A 16,883-nucleotide genomic window follows, 5' to 3' on the forward strand; every position below is an offset into this window, starting at 1 on the left:
AACGTCCTTGCTTAAGAAGCTTTCCCTTTTTATCCGACCAAAAAAAAACAGAAGCTTTCCTTTTCCTTTTTCTTTTTTTCTTTTTGAACGCGTAAAGAAGCTTTTGGAAACTAGTCAATTTACCCAAAATAATACAAGAGGAAAAGTAAATTCAGGTCGACATGTCTCTTGGGAAATTTGTTTAATCCAAAATTGGTGGCATATGAAGTTGCAGGGCCAATATTTATCCATAAATAAAAGGGAACATAAGACTATTTTGGTATACATTATACAAATTCCATAAAATAATACTTCGATAATCATCCAATCATAAGTTAACAACTCTGTAGAGCCATGTATTAGGGTAGCCATGACATAAAAAATACAGGTTAATTCGAGCAAGCAAAAACTTTGTTCCTTCCTTTCTCCCAAACTTCATGCTTGCACAACTTTGATGAACTGTCTGAGTCTGCATTGGGGCTTCAAAGTTTGGTGTATGGATGAAATGCACCGGAGACGGAAACTAACTGTTCATATCTATTGCACCGGAGGAGCTTGCATGAAGAGGTACTGCACATAACACAGAGACTTCAGTCATTTTCCTGATGATATGTTAAGAGTTTGATTGGTTTGAAACCATATTTTGATATATGCATACCTCAAAGGATTTTCCTGATCTTTCAAATTCCAGCATGCTTAGAGCAACTTCACAACTCTGTGACACGATAGGCTCAGGGTCCTTTGCGAATTCCTCGAGAAGTGATACACTTTGGTCGTCTACACACAAAGCAGCAACTCAATCAAATAACCCAAAACTCAAAATATTTGAGGTTCAGATGCTATATAACAATCTCACATCAAGTACATTGCCTGCCACCTCATATGACAGGCACACAAGAAGGTTGCAGAAAATCCACCTATCAGCTACTACTCTATATACAGATAGGTGTGCTTGGAGAACACAATTAGACAAATACCAAGCAGTCAAACCTGCAATGGAACCCAGAGCTTCAGCAGCTTCATGTCTAACCATTGGGTGCTCATTTCTATCCATAAGTATGTTGGAAAGAGCGGCTGAAGCATCTTTGTTTTGCAATTGTCCTAACACATAAGCAACCTGAAAACCACAGCAAAGAAGATATGAAGGTTAAATGACACCCACTGGTGAAAACAAATTTAAGACAGTTAAGCAGTGTAAAACATGCTAGTTTTGCACGGGTGTCCATTGCTCCAAAAGCAATTAGAAACATCAACCTTTAAAGAATCCTTGTAAAAAATCCATGAGGGTGGAGTGGTCTAAGTTTATAACTTCTCAGTATATGATTAGATTAGATAATAAACAAACCTCATGACGCAAGAGGGCACTTTTTGAACCCAAAGAATCAACTATAGCGGAAACAGCTTCATCTCCACTATTATTCCGCAGAGCAAATAGAGCTGCATAGCGCTCATACATGTTTTTCTTTTCATCCAGAAGAACTTCCCTTAAAATGAATAACACGAGTCAGATATCTAACAAACTAGCATGAGTGGAAGAAAATCTAAGCCAGGGACGATAACCAGGCTCACCTTAGCTGATTTACAGAAGATGAAGAAGTAGCTGGTGCAGCAGGATCAACTGACATAAAAGGTGACTTTTCATCCAAGGATTGATTACCAGAATCCTTCAACTGCTCTATTCGATTAAGGGCCAACGCACAAGTTTCTTTTACCTCCTGAGCTGGATCTAAAGCCAGACTATTCTCTAAAAGAGGAACATTGCTCTCTAAACCAATTGCACCAAGAGCTTCTGCTGCCTACACCAAGGCAATCAGAAGACTTAGACATATTATAAGAGGATGAAGAACATAAGCAGATTCGCCAAAATTTATATATATATATATATATATATAAGTTGATTAAGGTGACATAAACTACTCACCTCATGACGAACTATGGGATGCAAAGAGAGATCATTGAGAACCGCTACCAAAGCAGGGATTGCATCCGCATCTTGCATTTGACCCAATGCAAATGCAGCCTCATGCGCCAACAAATTAGAAGAATCTCTTGTTGCTGCAGAGGAAAGCACACATCCATATAGCAATTACAATACGACCAATCATCAACACATATAATGATAGATGAAAGGAAAACCAGATGAGGATTATTCCGATAATAGTTTCCAGGGAAAGGAAAAAAAAACAAAAACAACCACATATATCATGTTCACTTCCAACCCATTTCCTAGCATTCAAAATTGTAATGCTGGAAGTGCAGCATAATGCCCTCTACGAATTAAACCTCTAAACATCAATGTCCTCAGTTTAGAACAGCCATGTTCATTCTATCACATAAAAAATATTATAACTAATGCAGAGGCTGATCAGTCAACGATGTTCATTCAAACTATTAGTTTAGCTCAAGGAGAAAGATACTGAAATTTTGCTTTGAAAATCAAACGAAGTACTTAGAAACTACTAATGAAACAATAAACAAGAACCCTTTGCTAGAAATGAAAAACCCAATAAGAGTGAATGAACAAGTCCTGAAATTGAAAGCAAATTGGCTCTGCCACTATAATAGAAACACGTGCATACAACTAAACAAACGAACCGGTAATGAGTGCGTTGCGAGGGCCAGGGCCTTTGAGGTTGCGGAGAGAGAACAAGGCTCTGAAGCGCTCCGAGATGGGCTGGGTCGGGTCGAGCAATCGGTCGCAGAGAAACTTCACCATCTCCGGTGATGACTCAAAGCTGGTCGTGGTGCCTTCTTCATTCAGTGAACCCATGAGTTCGCGCTGTGAGCTTTGAGCTTGATGGCGCTTCTGATATGCGTATGTCAACAAGCTCCACCTTTTTTAAGGCTTAGGGTTTTTGTTTGTCTCTCAGTCTGACCAGAACCAGATGCTCATGCCCCTAATTGAAGAAGACGATGACGTGTCGAACAGGGCGGGCAGCCCAGCCCAATAACTCAAACAAAACAGAGCGGCCCAGCCCAACCCAACAAGAAGAAAATAAATTTAACATTTAAATAAACATTTTATTTTGAGCTTTGAATTGCAAAATTACTTAACAAACAAGGCTACATGTTACTTACAAAGAAGGATGGAAGTTCTGAATTGAGGAACTTAATTTGAAAATAATGAATAAGAATCGGATCAATTACTCTTCATAATTGATATAATTCATAATTTTTAGGGTATTTGATCATGAATTTTACCACAGAATTTTCATGAGTTTTTTTAATTCCGTACATATAAGTAAACACATGAAAAACAATAAATTGGAATTATTTCAACACCAATGTGTTAGTAAACATGCCAAATGTAAAAAATCTTTTACTCATTTACTGTTACTGGCAGTAGGAAGAGTAACAAGATAAAACACAGTAAAAAACATTTCAATTCTTATCCAAGTTCATCCATCCTATTGGGGTCCACAGACGTAAAACTTTCTTCCCCCGCGAGATCAGTCCTTCAGAATATAAATCCCGGTGACTCACTCTCGTTTCCCCTCTTTCTTACTCCGCAGGGAAAACTCCTCGGCTTCCCTCCAAACGGTACGTTTCTTCGATCCCAATCTCTCAGATCTGAATTCCTCTCACCCCCTCAATCCTCGGCTCATTTCATCTATCTTATTTTTGGTTTTATATTATTCTTTTGAAAAGTTCAAATTGTTTTACAGTAGCTCAAAATTCAAAGATCAAAGAAGCAGCGATAGGGTTGAATTGTTCTGGTTCTTGTGAGCCATGAATGCTCGAAGGTTAGCTCATTAAGATCCTAATGCGAATCCGATTGATTCGGTGCTTTGTAATTTTTCTTTTGCTTTGGTTGCAGAAGATTCTAAAACATATTTACCTGGTTCATTCCTATTGAGATCTGTGTATAAAGTATGGTTTTCTCTATGGCTTCTGGCTGTTTGGTGTGTGTACTGAGTATACTAACTGAGTGATAAACATGGAGAATTCTTCTCTGTCTTGACGGTGCGAGGGATGGTATCTAATTTGGTTGTTTTTTCACTAAACTTGAAATCCCATTTGGGTCCGGATCATGTTTGCGTTAGGTGTTTGATGCTTGGGTCAGTCGGTGCTTCTATTAAGTCATGTTTAGGCTGTTTTGGATGACGTAATGAATTGCTTTCTATTTTACAAAACTAAAATGAGATTTATGTGGGACATCACAAATCATTGGGATCTTTTTCCTATTGGGTATGCATTGGACATGCTATTGCCTATTTGGGATGTGTTAACAATAATTTGATGAGAAAATGGTGTGATGGATACTGTTACCTCTTTAATTACTGAAGCTTTTGTTAGATTATCTGGATTTTTCCCATGTTTCATTTGAAGGAAATATATGTTGTTTATGGTATGTTTACTGATCATTCTGACAATACAATGAAACCTCTTTATACCCAGGGACTACCGTGGCAACAAAGTTGCTCTTTTTGATGGCATTGAGGAGGGTGGCATCAGGGCCTCGGCTTCCTACTCCCATGAAATTGATGAACATGATAATGAAAGAGCAGTGGATGGATTGCAAGATAGAGTCAATTTGCTGAAGAGAGTAAGCCCCCTTGTCTTGTAATGCCTGGAAACTTGAAAGTCACACTGCAATTGTGATTGTGGCAGTTCCCAACTGCCTTTGATACCTATGATTTTAGGTCACAATATCTATAACATTTTGTGTTGTTGTCTAGTTAGTGTATGCTTCTTCCAAATGTTTGAATAGGTTGAGAAGGAAAAATGTGGCTTTTGAATTTTGTAGTATGGTTCTTCGTTAAAATCTTCTTGCATAATTTATTGATGTTTACCTTTGCTTTAATGGTAAACAAATACAGCAACCATGAAATATTTCTAATAGGAATGAGGGATTCCATGAGTCCTTGGCTTCCTTGTTTTTCAATGTTAAGAAGACATCCCCTGTTAAACATAATGATTGTCTCAGAATCCTCTAGTGTTGTCTGTAAAGTTATAAGCTAGATTTGGCAAACTATTGCTTAAAGATGCCCACTGATGTTTTGTAGTTCTAGTCCCATAGACTTTTATATCTTGTTGTCTATTCCTAATCCATTTCTTTCAAACAGTTGTCTGGTGATATACATGAGGAGGTGGAGAGTCATAATCACATGTTGGACAGAATGGTACATATGCTGCAGCTAATACATCCTTTTCTCTATAGTTCACATTTTTCCTGCCAGGCCATACTTTATCTTGTTTTATGTGGTTTATTATTATGTACGTTGTCTAATTCAGGGAAACGATATGGATTCATCAAGGGGAGTGCTATCTGGTACAATGGACAAGTTTAAGATGGTATGTGTGCTATCTGCCAGGCTGTTGTTTACCTTTCCAAATTTATCCTTCTCTTTTCTGAAATTATCGGGTCCGTTCCTTCGTTTATCATTCCAAGGGTGCCCATCTGATTCATGGCATGTTTTCATTTTGTTCAGGTTTTCGAGACGAAGTCAAGCCAGAGAATGTTTACACTAGTGGCATCTTTTGTGGTCATTTTCCTAGTTATATACTATCTCACTAGGTAACTGATCCACGATGGATTGGATACAGCCACTAGTTTTAAGTTGATATGGAAGACCTTGCTCTTGACTGTAATCAATGTTTACCTTGTGCTTGTAAGATATTCTGGTATGTTTATATTTAAATGTATGAAATAGAGGAGTTAAATACCTGAACCGCCTTATCAACCCCCACCCCAAGCCAAAGCCAAGCCAGAAGTTATTGTTTTTCTGAGTTACATTTAACTGCAGAGGTAAACGAAGCTTGTAATTTAGGCACAAAATTGAGGTTGAAACAATTGTTTTGAAACCTAGCTTTATGTGCCGTTGCCTAATTGTATGGCATTGCCAAATGGGTTTCTATATCAAGTTGGCCAACTGTTCATTGTGATCAGAAATTATACCTCGTGTCGTGAGGCACTTCAAAGCAAAGCAAAGGGAAAATATTATTTTTGTACGAGTCAGAATTGAACTTCCCAATCAGATTATGGTAAAAGAAGTGGTCGTCGGGTGGAAATGTTTAGGCCATGGCCATTGATTTCAGTTCTTGCAAGAACCCAAGTCAATTAATACTTGAACTTTTAAGATATAACCAAAGTACAAATATGCAGTTGATTGTTGCCAACTTTGCATATTTGTTTAGGACAATATTGGTTTAATTAAAAAGATCTTCGTCAATAGGGGTCTAACTCAGCAAGAGAGGGTCTTGACTTGCAAACCAGTAGGTGTATGAGAAACCCTTTTTTTGTAGTTTAGACTATTACCCGTATTAAAAATAAAAATAATAATAATAATAATTCTTCATGTAATCAACTCAAAACGGAGAAATACAAACAAAAGAAATATAAATAATAAAAAAGTATCAAAAGTATCAATGTCCAGCTGTACATGCTGGCCTTGACAAGCCAGACCAAGCTAGTTAGCCCTTTCCTGCAGGCTCGGTACTCTTTGCTTTAACGTAGAACATGTGTGACCCATTCGTCTCCATTGCCCCCATGGCCTGCATGCAGAAAAATCTTCAACTTCCATTTGATCAAGTCAGGTTTCTCTTTATATATGCTGGCTAGCTGATCATGTAGAATATTTAATTAATATCCAGCATCCAATATATACAATTGCTTCATTCTTTCTTCTCAACCAAAAATAGAAAGGAAAGTATAATTGGTACAATATCACACAAGAATATCAGTACCTGAAGATATCGTAAGGGCTAGAAAAATATTACTTGTAAAGTAGGAACATGATAATCAGGTCATACATACATGAAAAAGTAGAGGTTCTAACTTCAAATTCAATCGAGAAAAGAGTGAGTGGCCCAACTCGATCGTTATAAGTCATTTACAAAGTTTTTCAACTTTTCAATATAGGAACAATAATTCGCACTATAAAGAACATATATATAATATAACTAAATGCATGCGAATACTATTGCTGCAGGGATCACCAGCAGCAGCTAATTCTGCCGTGTTATATATAATCCGGCCAACTTCAAACTCTGGAGATTTCATATATAACATCTAGGCTAAGGGGGCATTCTTGTAACGATCGAAAATGCTACAAAATTCTTACTGGTTAACAATCTTTGTTATTGTACAGATTTTATATTATTTCATGCAAACATATAGGCTTTTATAAAATGAAGAGAACCATTATCTATTGGAGCAAGCATGCTTCTTGCAATTGATCAAGTGAAATATTCTGCACTCTGAAACAGTGCCAAGTTTCCGATTTGATCCCCAACTTTCATATCGAAAACTGATTAGTGTACTGTAGAGGAGAGTGACGCTAAAGTCCAGTTGAAAACCCTAATAGGACGACTATATATGTTCAGACTTTGATATCATTCCTTTAGGGTAACTACTTTATTTAAGACTGCTGATTGGTTTACCATCTTGAAATCAGTTAACTTGGAAACATTTTCCTGTTTAATTATGGATGTTTTACCCCCCAAGATGTCTGTATGTGTAAACGTGCACTCACACACATAATTGGCTAGCTAGGATCTTAACAGAAAGCGATACGAATGAAGAAGATGTAAATATATATGTATATACATATACACAATGAATTAGCATATAAGTTCAATAAAAAGACTCAGAGCTCACCTGATAAATATATGGTGAAAATGGGGTGACATGTACTTGAACAATGAATTAGGCTAAAGCTTCCTTGCTGGAGTTCCGGTGTCGTCGATCGTTAATTCATTTCTCAAAAGAAAAGAAAAACAAAACTGATTTATAGGTGAATTAGTAAGCAATAGGATTCAAGCTAATTGATTATGAAATTCTGAAATAACTAGAAAAATTCCAATCCCAATCCCTTTTTATAAGCAAAACTTGGAGCTAAGAAATACAATGGAGGGAAGAAGAAGAAGACATGTATTACATATATATATATATATATGAAAACATCTCACAGAACCCTAACAAAAATTAGGGCTAGCTGGCTAGCTATGAAGATGGAAGAAGCAAAATATACCTTATTTATTTGCTATAGCTCCTTCTCCCAGCCTTTAAACCAGCAGACAAGACTAAATTGATTGCCATGAAAAACAGGCTTGGAAAACACACAGAACTGTTCTTTAATTGGGATATATTTGAGATATTCTAATAACTTCTCTTTCTTTCCCATCACAAAAGAAACATATATATATATATATGTATATATATGAAGAAAAAAAATGTACAGATTAATTCATAACTGTACAAAATATATGAAGTAATAAAATCTAATTGCGCTCTCTCAATTAATCTTTGATATTATACAAGGGATCGTGACCAAGTCGAAGCTCCAAATCCAATTCTTCATCACTGCCTGCACCATTAGCCACTATGTCTTTGTTGTTGTCTAAATCATGCGATGGCCTGCCAATTCCCAAGCTCAAACTGCTCCCCGATCTCCAATCCCGATGATCATCTGTCAACAGATTCCGGTGCCTTGGAATATAATTTCTTGCACACAAGTCCTCTTCACTAACATAATTTGCATGTGGAGAAGGCCTCACAACCCATGATCCCGTAGGTGCCGGCATAAATGTTCTATAGTTCACATGGTGATCTACCACCACCTGATCATGATCAGGAGCCGTTGAATAATGTGGAGGGTAGCTTTGAATCTCACGGTAGGATCTCAAACCCGGATGGTTATGATCATCTACTGATTTGCTGATGGATGAACTCAGATTAGGAGCTGAGCTAGGCCTCGTCCTGGGCGCTCTCTCTCTGCGGTGGATATTCATGTGTCCACCTAAGGCCTGCGCTGTTGTGAACCCTCTCTTGCAGAACACACACTCATAGGACCGCCCGGTGCCCACACAATCATTCGCATCGGATCGTTGATCAGCTTCTTCATCAGTGCTAGAGCTCTTTGAATCTTGATGATTATGATGTTCCATAGCTAGGAAAGCTTGAAGAATTCCTGTAGCTAATTTTTTCTTTTCTTCAAGTTTTGGTTTCTTTGGATATATATGATTGGGATGGAATAGGAAATTAATTAGGGAGTGGTTTATAGAGAGGTGGTGTTGGTGGAGGTGGTGGACAGGAGACAAGCACAAGACATAGGTATTGTCTATGAGAGTTTTGGAACTTTGGAGTGAAGGTGTTGTGGGGGAAAAGTCTTAGAGCTTTGCTGAGAGAAGCTTTCTGTTAAGCCGGCTGCAAATTTATTCTTCTTGTTTAACACTAATTAAACACGGTTTCCCTTTTCTTTTCTTTTTTTTTTTAAAATTTTTATATCTAGTTCCTTATCCATGATTAGAGAGCGGTCTTCCTTTGTAATCTCTCCCTAATTTCTCTACCTTACAAAGCACACAATATATAAATATATATACCATGCTATTTTTTATAGTGTTATATTCATCTTAAGATACCATATTGAAGTACCCAACCTAGAAAGTTATATATATATATATATATATATATATATATGTTGTCAGATGGATACTAATCAATGTATATTATACATGACTTATACTAAACATTTGAATAAACCAATGTGCTTAACAAATTTATTTTAGTATAAACGATTGGGAGAAGGGGGTTTATACAAAAATTTATTGGGTGTCTCAAGGTTTCGAATTCTGCCCACATAAGTAAAGGTGGAAGATCAGCTTAACCAACTGAGCTATACCCCAATAGCCCAATGTGTTTGACAATTTAACGTATGATTAATGCTAATGAAATAAGATTATCTATTTTTCTCTCTTGATACACAAGGAAAGTAATAAATCATATTGTAAAACCTGCTTCTACAAGGGCATTCCACTCGTACATGTATGTAATGTATGGTTAATTTCCACATTGTTATCAACTTAATTATCATTTACCCAATATCTTTCCTAAAAATTTACTTTTAGTGACCTTTGGGAGTCACAATAAAAACACATTTTCCAACCCGAAACAGACCGTTATGATTAATGCACCTGATGATAATATTATATGTATATACACAATTGTTTTTGTTTAGAATAGAAAATAGTATATAATATATATATCAATAGAGTCTTTACTGTATTAGTGACTAATTAAGCCTTGGTCAAGTTTGCATAATCCACAAATGATGACATGGCACAGGCTTCAGCAATGAACTATACTCGATGCACATACAGAACACTTTATGATACTGATCTTGTTTAACGCATTCGTGAGGAAAGATGGAGGAACCTTCCTTCCTCTACGTGATAAGATTATAATTAAGAAACAGTGTTTTTTTGGAGCTTATAGTTGTACGCAAGTGTAACTTTTTACACCATATATGTGTATATAATTAAGAAACAGTGTTTTTTTGGAGCTTATAGTTGTACGCAAGTGTAACTTTTTACACCATATATGTGTAATATATATATATATATATATATATATATATATATAAACCCATCAGCTTTATATCTATGTCATCACAGTCAACATCATGCTAATTTCAGATCAAGTACGTGGCTGATGATGAAACCTATACTTGAAGCTTATGGTTCTAATTTCGTTTGATTACTGTTTTAAGAGGGGATAGAGGGTTAAGAAAAAGTTGGAGAGCCAACAAACTCTGTATGCGTTTGTATATTGTATTCATCTAAGAGATTTAAATTGAATGATACGTCACGGACAGTACATTCGGAGATGAATTCACGTCATTTTATACCAAATATTTGTGTCAAATTCAACCATTAAATTTATTGTGTCACACTGATTCCTCAATTTAATTAAGCCCCTTATTAGGGTATAAGTATGCAGGCCGAAATATTAAATTAGTGTAGCAGGTTATTGGAATTAGGTAGGTGTCATTTGCAAAGCATGAGAGGTTTACATGAGAAATGACTGGACTGAGATGTCGTGCCTAATTAAGTCTCTCATTTTGTAATATAATATTAGACCAAACTACATTAACTCCGCAATTAACTATCTTGGACAAGATTTCTTAGCCACGCAAACTGGATCATTGCAGCTTAAGGATGCTTCTGCAGAAAGGACAGATATAAATGTTTTTTACTCGAAAGAAAATGAAATTTGTTCTATGTACATGAACATGTTGTCTGGCCGCTATGTGGACAAAGACAACCTATTCATTCCACGTTTTTACTATGAACCTATTTATGATACAAGTTACAACACTCTTTTTTTTTTTGTTGTTGTTGTTGTTGTTGTTGTTGTTGTGTTGTTGAGAAATTGATGTTGTAAACTATCCTAATATACGAGAAGGAAAATTCAACTTGAGTGAGATTGGCATACTGCCTTGGCTAACTGACCTAATCTACAATACAACCTTCTACTTAGTTATACTATTTATTCAATATATATGTACAAAAATACATTTTCCCATGTGAAAATAGGAATAATTTAGGCGACAAAAAGGTACAGAGTGGGTTTAAAAGAATGAGTGGAGGAGACATAGCCCCATTTGATTTCAAATCTTTATCGTTTAATTTTGTCTTGAAGTAGAAGAAAATGAGTTTGAGGAATTATAAAAATATGATTATGACCCAGTCTGTAGGAAAACTTTAAGAGGAAAAGATGGGAATATATAGACATGGACAAAGCAAGAACATGATGATGATCAAGGACAACAACAACAACGTGAGTAGTGAGGCAACAAAATTTAATTATCGACCAAATCATTATGTCTTTTTAATTTGGATTTTGATAACCTTTTCTGTTTGTTTGCTTCTTGCCTTTAATTATTTGTTGAATTTAAAAAAAAAAAAGATTTTGCTAATCCTCTATTGCCCGACTAAATCAAAGTCTAAAACTTCATTACTACTACACAAATTTCTTTATTTATAACCATGTAAGCTCTAATTTAGACTATTGCTTAGGGTCAGTTTGATATTGCTGTGTTGTGAAAATAATCACTGTCAGATTTACTGTGAGAGAAAGTAGTTTGGCGTTTGATAAACTTGTTGTTAAAATTGTTGTTGGTATTGATTCTAGCATAATCAGAAAATGATTGCCGCATGATAATTAAACCCAGCGCTTCTTCGAAATTGATTTTTGCATAATCAGAAAATGAAAGCACTTCATTAACTACTTTTCATTATAGCTTTCTCTCACAGTAATTTTTAACAATATATGATTTTCTCACTTATCACTTATATGATTAGAAAACGAGCATAAGCAATAACAATATATAATTTATCACTTATCACTTATCACAATATATAATTTGAAAGTGATATGTGATTTTAAACAGACTGGCTTTCCAGATTTTTTTAAAAATCACTTATCACTCCAAATAAGCAATAACAAACGAGCACATATACTCACAAAATAACAGCATAAGCTCACAAAAATAATATTGAAAGCCCAAAAAGGAAGAGAGAAGCCCATACATAAACATTCACAAAAATTAGAAAACCACAGTCAGCAGACGGCCAGCCAGTCAACCATTGACCCACCAGCTTCCAGACCCATTGCATCAAAAACATATAAAATATACAAAACATATAGAATAAGTTTTTGGGAATTTTATTTGAGTTTCTGTGCACAAGCTGCTGGTTCTGGTTGGACCGAATTTAAAGGACTTTGGTGTTTGCAGTTTGGAATATTCACAAATAGTCAAGCTTTCAAACTGAATCTAGAGAGAGGAAACTCTCTCTTTTTTGGGGAAAAAAAAAAAGAAGCAAAAATGTCCCACTTTTAAAATGGTATGTGTTAGGTGGTCAAGAGATTTTGAAAATATGAATAAATAACCACTAATTTACTCTGACAGAAAGTCAGATTAATTTGCTCAGTGGGTCCAAACACTCTTAAGACCACAATGGCTTAGACCTAAAAAGATAATTAGACCAAAATATAGAGACATTCTGACGGATTATTATTTTCTTATATTTATTTAATATAAGCGATATTGAAGAGAGGGATTCGAATATTCCTTTTTTCCTTTTCATTTTGCTAGCTTGTTCAACTTGTTCGCATATTTAAAGGCTACATGTTTTAAATATATATTTTTATTGAAGATGTATGGTCGCGCGGTTATACTTTTTAAATATATTTTTTATTTAAAGAGTATAGCACCATATTGCAATATTTTTTATACTCTCTCTCTCTCCGAGTTCATTCTAATCAAGCTCCTTAGCTGCTGTTCTAAATTAAATAGCATATATCCTGTTGCAGTCCATTTTCAGTTTCAATGGAGCACACAATTCTGGTTCTGGATTCCGTAGAGATTTTCCAAATTACAAAGAGGTTGGCTTTGCCACATCTAATCCCAATATTGCAATATGGTGCTAGACCAGCCCAAGTCTCTCTCTTACTGACAAGTTGCACAATATCCCAATCAGGTCCTAGACTAGCCCACCCCAATATCTAGCTATTCCATAAGAAACCTTTTATGAAAAAGAACAGTAATTTTTATTTTTTTAAAAAATATAATGAATGGAGAAAGAAAGAAACAAGGGGTGGGCATGAAATTGAATGGGTGGGGATGGTGACGTGCGCCGACTAGCCTTATTACTTTATCCCATGCCCTCATCTTTCACAAAAACATACACTTTGGTAGGTTCTGTCCTTCACACCCACATGTCCATTTTCTTTACCTTCTTCTTCTCTACACACCTTTTTACTGGCCTCATTTCAATCTCCAAATTCCCCCATCACCACAATTCACCGTCAGTCTTTAATTTATTTATTGCCTTTTCACCACCCAAAAGAAAAAACCCCATTGATTTATTTTTATTTTTATTTTTTACCTTGTTTTGCTTGGAGTGCCCAAATTATGTGCTTCTAAATAAGGAAAGGCCATCATGTCTTTACTGAGACCAGGGTTTGGGGAACATGCAAACAGACAGAAGTTGGGAAAATGCAATATCTGATATCTGAGATGAAATGATGATCTTGATATCTATCTCCCCATCTTTTTTGTGTGGGTCAAACATCTCCTCATCTTCTTGCAGCAGAGAGAGTGTGAGAGAGGGAGGCAAACACATGACAATATATTGCACGAGTGAGGTCAATATATTTGATATGCTCAGCAATCAAAATCTATGAATCAATTAATGTCTTTCCTTTTACATTAATTTTGACAATATTGTGATCGATATGTTTGACGTAGCTAGGCATCAAATCATGATACAGATATTACATGTTAATGTTCCCTCCTGCCTGAGTCCTGACAAGTCATGCATGACATCTTGCTGCCACACATATAATATCTTTATTACTGTGAAAACTTTAATTTCTTCTTTGTATGTTTTCATGAAAACATTTGAATTTAGTGAAGTCAGCAGGTCCAGCTCTCATATTTATGATCACTTCAAGTTTCTCTTTGTAAACTGCGAAAAAAGGTTAAGGCCAGATGAGTTCAGCCTCATCTTCTGCATGCGTAGCCTTTAAAAACCTTCAACACCTTCAAGTTCAAGCTTTCGTTTGATAGATAGTGCCCCATTTCTGAAATTCTGATTGTAATTATATTGACTTTTTCTTTGATATCATCAAACTTGTGCTCCTCACCACTATTTGTTCACACAGGATAGAGCTCCAAGGTTATAAGCTTGGAGAAACTATTGAAATAATTCTTCAGAAGCAAAGCTTTTCTGGCCCATAAAATTTATGAAAAAAAAGATCTTCTTTCTATATGCTATACATCTTTGCTTTCTAGTTTTCTGTTTCCAAGAAAGTAAAGGGACAAAGAAGAGAGAGAGAGAGAGAGAGAGAGAGAGAGAGAGAGAGAGCATTTCCCAGAGAACAATCACAAGAGGGAACATCAACTATGCAACCATCCTTTTTCTTTGAAACAATTAATGATAATGGAATTTCAAACATATGAGACAGATGCAGATAATTCAACTCTATTGCACGCTCACCAGAAAAAGGGGTAACCCCACTTTACCACTAGAGGAATTAGAACAATAAAAACTGAAAATTTCAAGATTAATTAAACTAGAAACTGCTTAAATCAACAACTGAACTGACAAAGGAAACAGCAAAAAAGAAGGGTTTGCATAGTCATAATAGTAATCACCCAATATTAGATCCATACAAAAATTAACCTTCTCAAAGCATCTCTGATTTCATTGTTGGGTAGCTAATTAAGAAGAAAGGGGAAAATAAAATTTCATTTTAAAAATAAAGTGCAGCATAAAATCAAATCTAAACTAACTTGGGATAAATTCCCACACAAAGTAGGTGAAGTTTTGCACCTACAGATGCCCAAGTCGAAGTTCCAAATCCACTTCCTCCTTGTGATCTTTGAAGAAACCCATGTCCAAGTCCAGCCTAATAATATTACTCTCTTTCTTCAGATCATCAACCTTGTTGAACTCATCGTCCAGATCTTTTTGTGCAAACCCCTTCAATATTTCTCCGGCCTCGTGATCCACAGCACCTCTCTTGCCTTTCTTGGGAATCAAATTAGGAACATGATTTTGAGGAGAGTTGTACTTGAATTTGGGTTTCTTGTTTCCATCTGTAGATGAAGTTGCAGACATCAAAGCCCTCAAAGAAGGAGAAAGCAAGGAGTGACATGATGAGTAATTGTGTGGTAAGCCCTTAGAGGATGAAAGAGAGGATGATGATGATGATGAAGAGGGAGAAAAATAAGAGCTAGGGTTAGGGTTATGAGGACATATTTCTGAAGAAAGGCTTGGAGGGAGGAGTCTCAACCTAGCTCTGTCTCTCCTGTGGACATTCATATGACCCCCAAGAGCTTGAGCAGACCTGAACTCTCTCCTGCAAAAGCTGCATGCATAGTTTTTTGCAGCCCACGAAATATCACATAAATTTTCTCCTTCGAAGCTGAAGTTGATACAGTCCATTTTTCTTTCTTCCTCCTCTTTGATCGATCTTGAACTCAAATGGGCATTTCCATATGACACTTTTAAGTCCAGTCCTCCAGCCTAGCTACAAACATCAAAACAAATTAACACGTTATCCATGTAAAATGGAGAAACCCATCTTTTAGTTTCACAGCTTGAGAGAGAGAGAGAGAGACTCACTGATATTTCAGTGGGCTAAGACAGAAACAAGAAGCAGAAAATGCTCAGATCCTATTTGATGCATAGTGTGGTTGATGTGCAAAATGCTGCTACTATATCTGGATGTTACTTAGCAATGAAAGTGTAGAAACTTAAAAAGTCAGTGTTTTAACTTTTTGCGAATTCTGGGGTGACATCTGCCAAAATTTGCCTTATACCTGCAGACATATATACATGATGAGATGGGAAACTAGCTTTGCTAAGCTAGGGGCTTGTTATCAGTGGGAAATAGGAATATGGGAATATATGAAAAGCATGAAATATATAAAAGCTCTCTACGTACTTGAGGGGGTGGGTGGGTGCACCAATTCGTATGAAGACTGTACAAAGATAGGAGTTTGTATACATAAGAATTTATTTACATATATATTTGGAGTTAAAATGGAAAAAAGAACCAAAAAAATAAATCACAATTAGATGTTTTCCTGCAATTTAGTTTCGAAACAAAATTTAACTTTTTAGAATTTTTTGTTGTCAAATTTAACTTTTTAGATGACAATGTCTTATTTATAAAGGAATTTGATTCATTTGAAACATTTTCTTTTTTATTTAAATGCATTTAAAGTTCACAATTTGAAATCCAAGCTATAACATATGGTATAGGAAGCCTCTTATGTATATGCATATACTGCAGTATGGAACAAAGGAAAGCTTAGTAGATCGATGTTTCGGGATAGTTTTACTGAAATTGAGGTGGTTTCCCCTTATTTTTGCCTCTACCCTGAACCGATTTTTCATCGAAATTTTTACAAGAAAAAAATAGTCGTTTTTTCAATGGTTAATAACTTAATATATTAGGAATGCAAATGGCTTCGATCACTTGCATTTTCCTGCCAAATGTAAACCAACAATGCAGGTTATTTAGAAGAAGAAAAAAACAACACATTTTGGCACTAGATTTTGCTTGATCTGAATACACACACACACACTGTTTGTAAACGCCAAACACC

At 35.8% G+C, this 16,883-nt stretch overlaps 4 protein-coding genes across 6 annotated transcripts; 1 reads left to right on the plus strand and 3 right to left on the minus strand.

Moving 5' to 3' along the window:
• Nucleotides 1–208: 208 nt before the first annotated feature.
• On the minus strand, nt 209–2,917 carry LOC117636575 (deoxyhypusine hydroxylase-B). Of its 2 annotated transcripts, XM_034371137.1 has the most exons (7): nt 2,575–2,917; nt 1,901–2,034; nt 1,549–1,775; nt 1,325–1,463; nt 970–1,096; nt 638–756; nt 209–549 (listed from the first exon to the last, which is right to left on the minus strand). In XM_034371137.1, exons 1-7 carry the CDS (start codon nt 2,747–2,749, stop codon nt 517–519), a joined length of 954 nt encoding a protein of 317 aa, XP_034227028.1. In that variant the 5' UTR covers nt 2,750–2,917; the 3' UTR covers nt 209–516. The 2 variants fall into 2 exon arrangements, with proteins under 2 accessions (XP_034227028.1, XP_034227029.1); XM_034371138.1 differs by lacking the exon at nt 209–549 and having other exon boundaries at nt 641–756; nt 957–1,096; nt 2,575–2,841.
• Nucleotides 2,918–3,405: 488 nt separating this feature from the next.
• Nucleotides 3,406–5,794, plus strand: LOC117636576 (bet1-like SNARE 1-1). Its single transcript, XM_034371139.1, has 6 exons — nt 3,406–3,519; nt 3,645–3,722; nt 4,378–4,525; nt 5,046–5,102; nt 5,215–5,274; nt 5,412–5,794. The coding sequence occupies exons 2-6, from the start codon at nt 3,709–3,711 to the stop codon at nt 5,499–5,501; spliced, it is 369 nt and encodes a 122-aa protein (XP_034227030.1). The 5' UTR covers nt 3,406–3,519; nt 3,645–3,708; the 3' UTR covers nt 5,502–5,794.
• A 2,312-nt stretch (nt 5,795–8,106) lies between these two features.
• On the minus strand, nt 8,107–8,913 carry LOC117636577 (transcriptional regulator SUPERMAN-like). The gene has a single exon (XM_034371141.1). It carries the CDS (start codon nt 8,866–8,868, stop codon nt 8,221–8,223), a length of 648 nt encoding a protein of 215 aa, XP_034227032.1. The 5' UTR covers nt 8,869–8,913; the 3' UTR covers nt 8,107–8,220.
• Nucleotides 8,914–14,876: 5,963 nt separating this feature from the next.
• Nucleotides 14,877–16,061, minus strand: LOC117636578 (zinc finger protein 11). Of its 2 annotated transcripts, none has more exons than XM_034371143.1 (2): nt 15,895–16,061; nt 14,877–15,795 (listed from the first exon to the last, which is right to left on the minus strand). In XM_034371143.1, the coding sequence occupies exon 2, from the start codon at nt 15,712–15,714 to the stop codon at nt 15,100–15,102; it is 615 nt and encodes a 204-aa protein (XP_034227034.1). In that variant the 5' UTR covers nt 15,715–15,795; nt 15,895–16,061; the 3' UTR covers nt 14,877–15,099. The 2 variants fall into 2 exon arrangements, with proteins under 2 accessions (XP_034227034.1, XP_034227033.1); XM_034371142.1 differs by having other exon boundaries at nt 14,877–15,799.
• Nucleotides 16,062–16,883: the final 822 nt, after the last annotated feature.

This window comes from Prunus dulcis, chromosome 8, assembly GCF_902201215.1.
Source record: "Prunus dulcis chromosome 8, ALMONDv2, whole genome shotgun sequence".
Taxonomy (NCBI): domain Eukaryota; kingdom Viridiplantae; phylum Streptophyta; class Magnoliopsida; order Rosales; family Rosaceae; genus Prunus; species Prunus dulcis.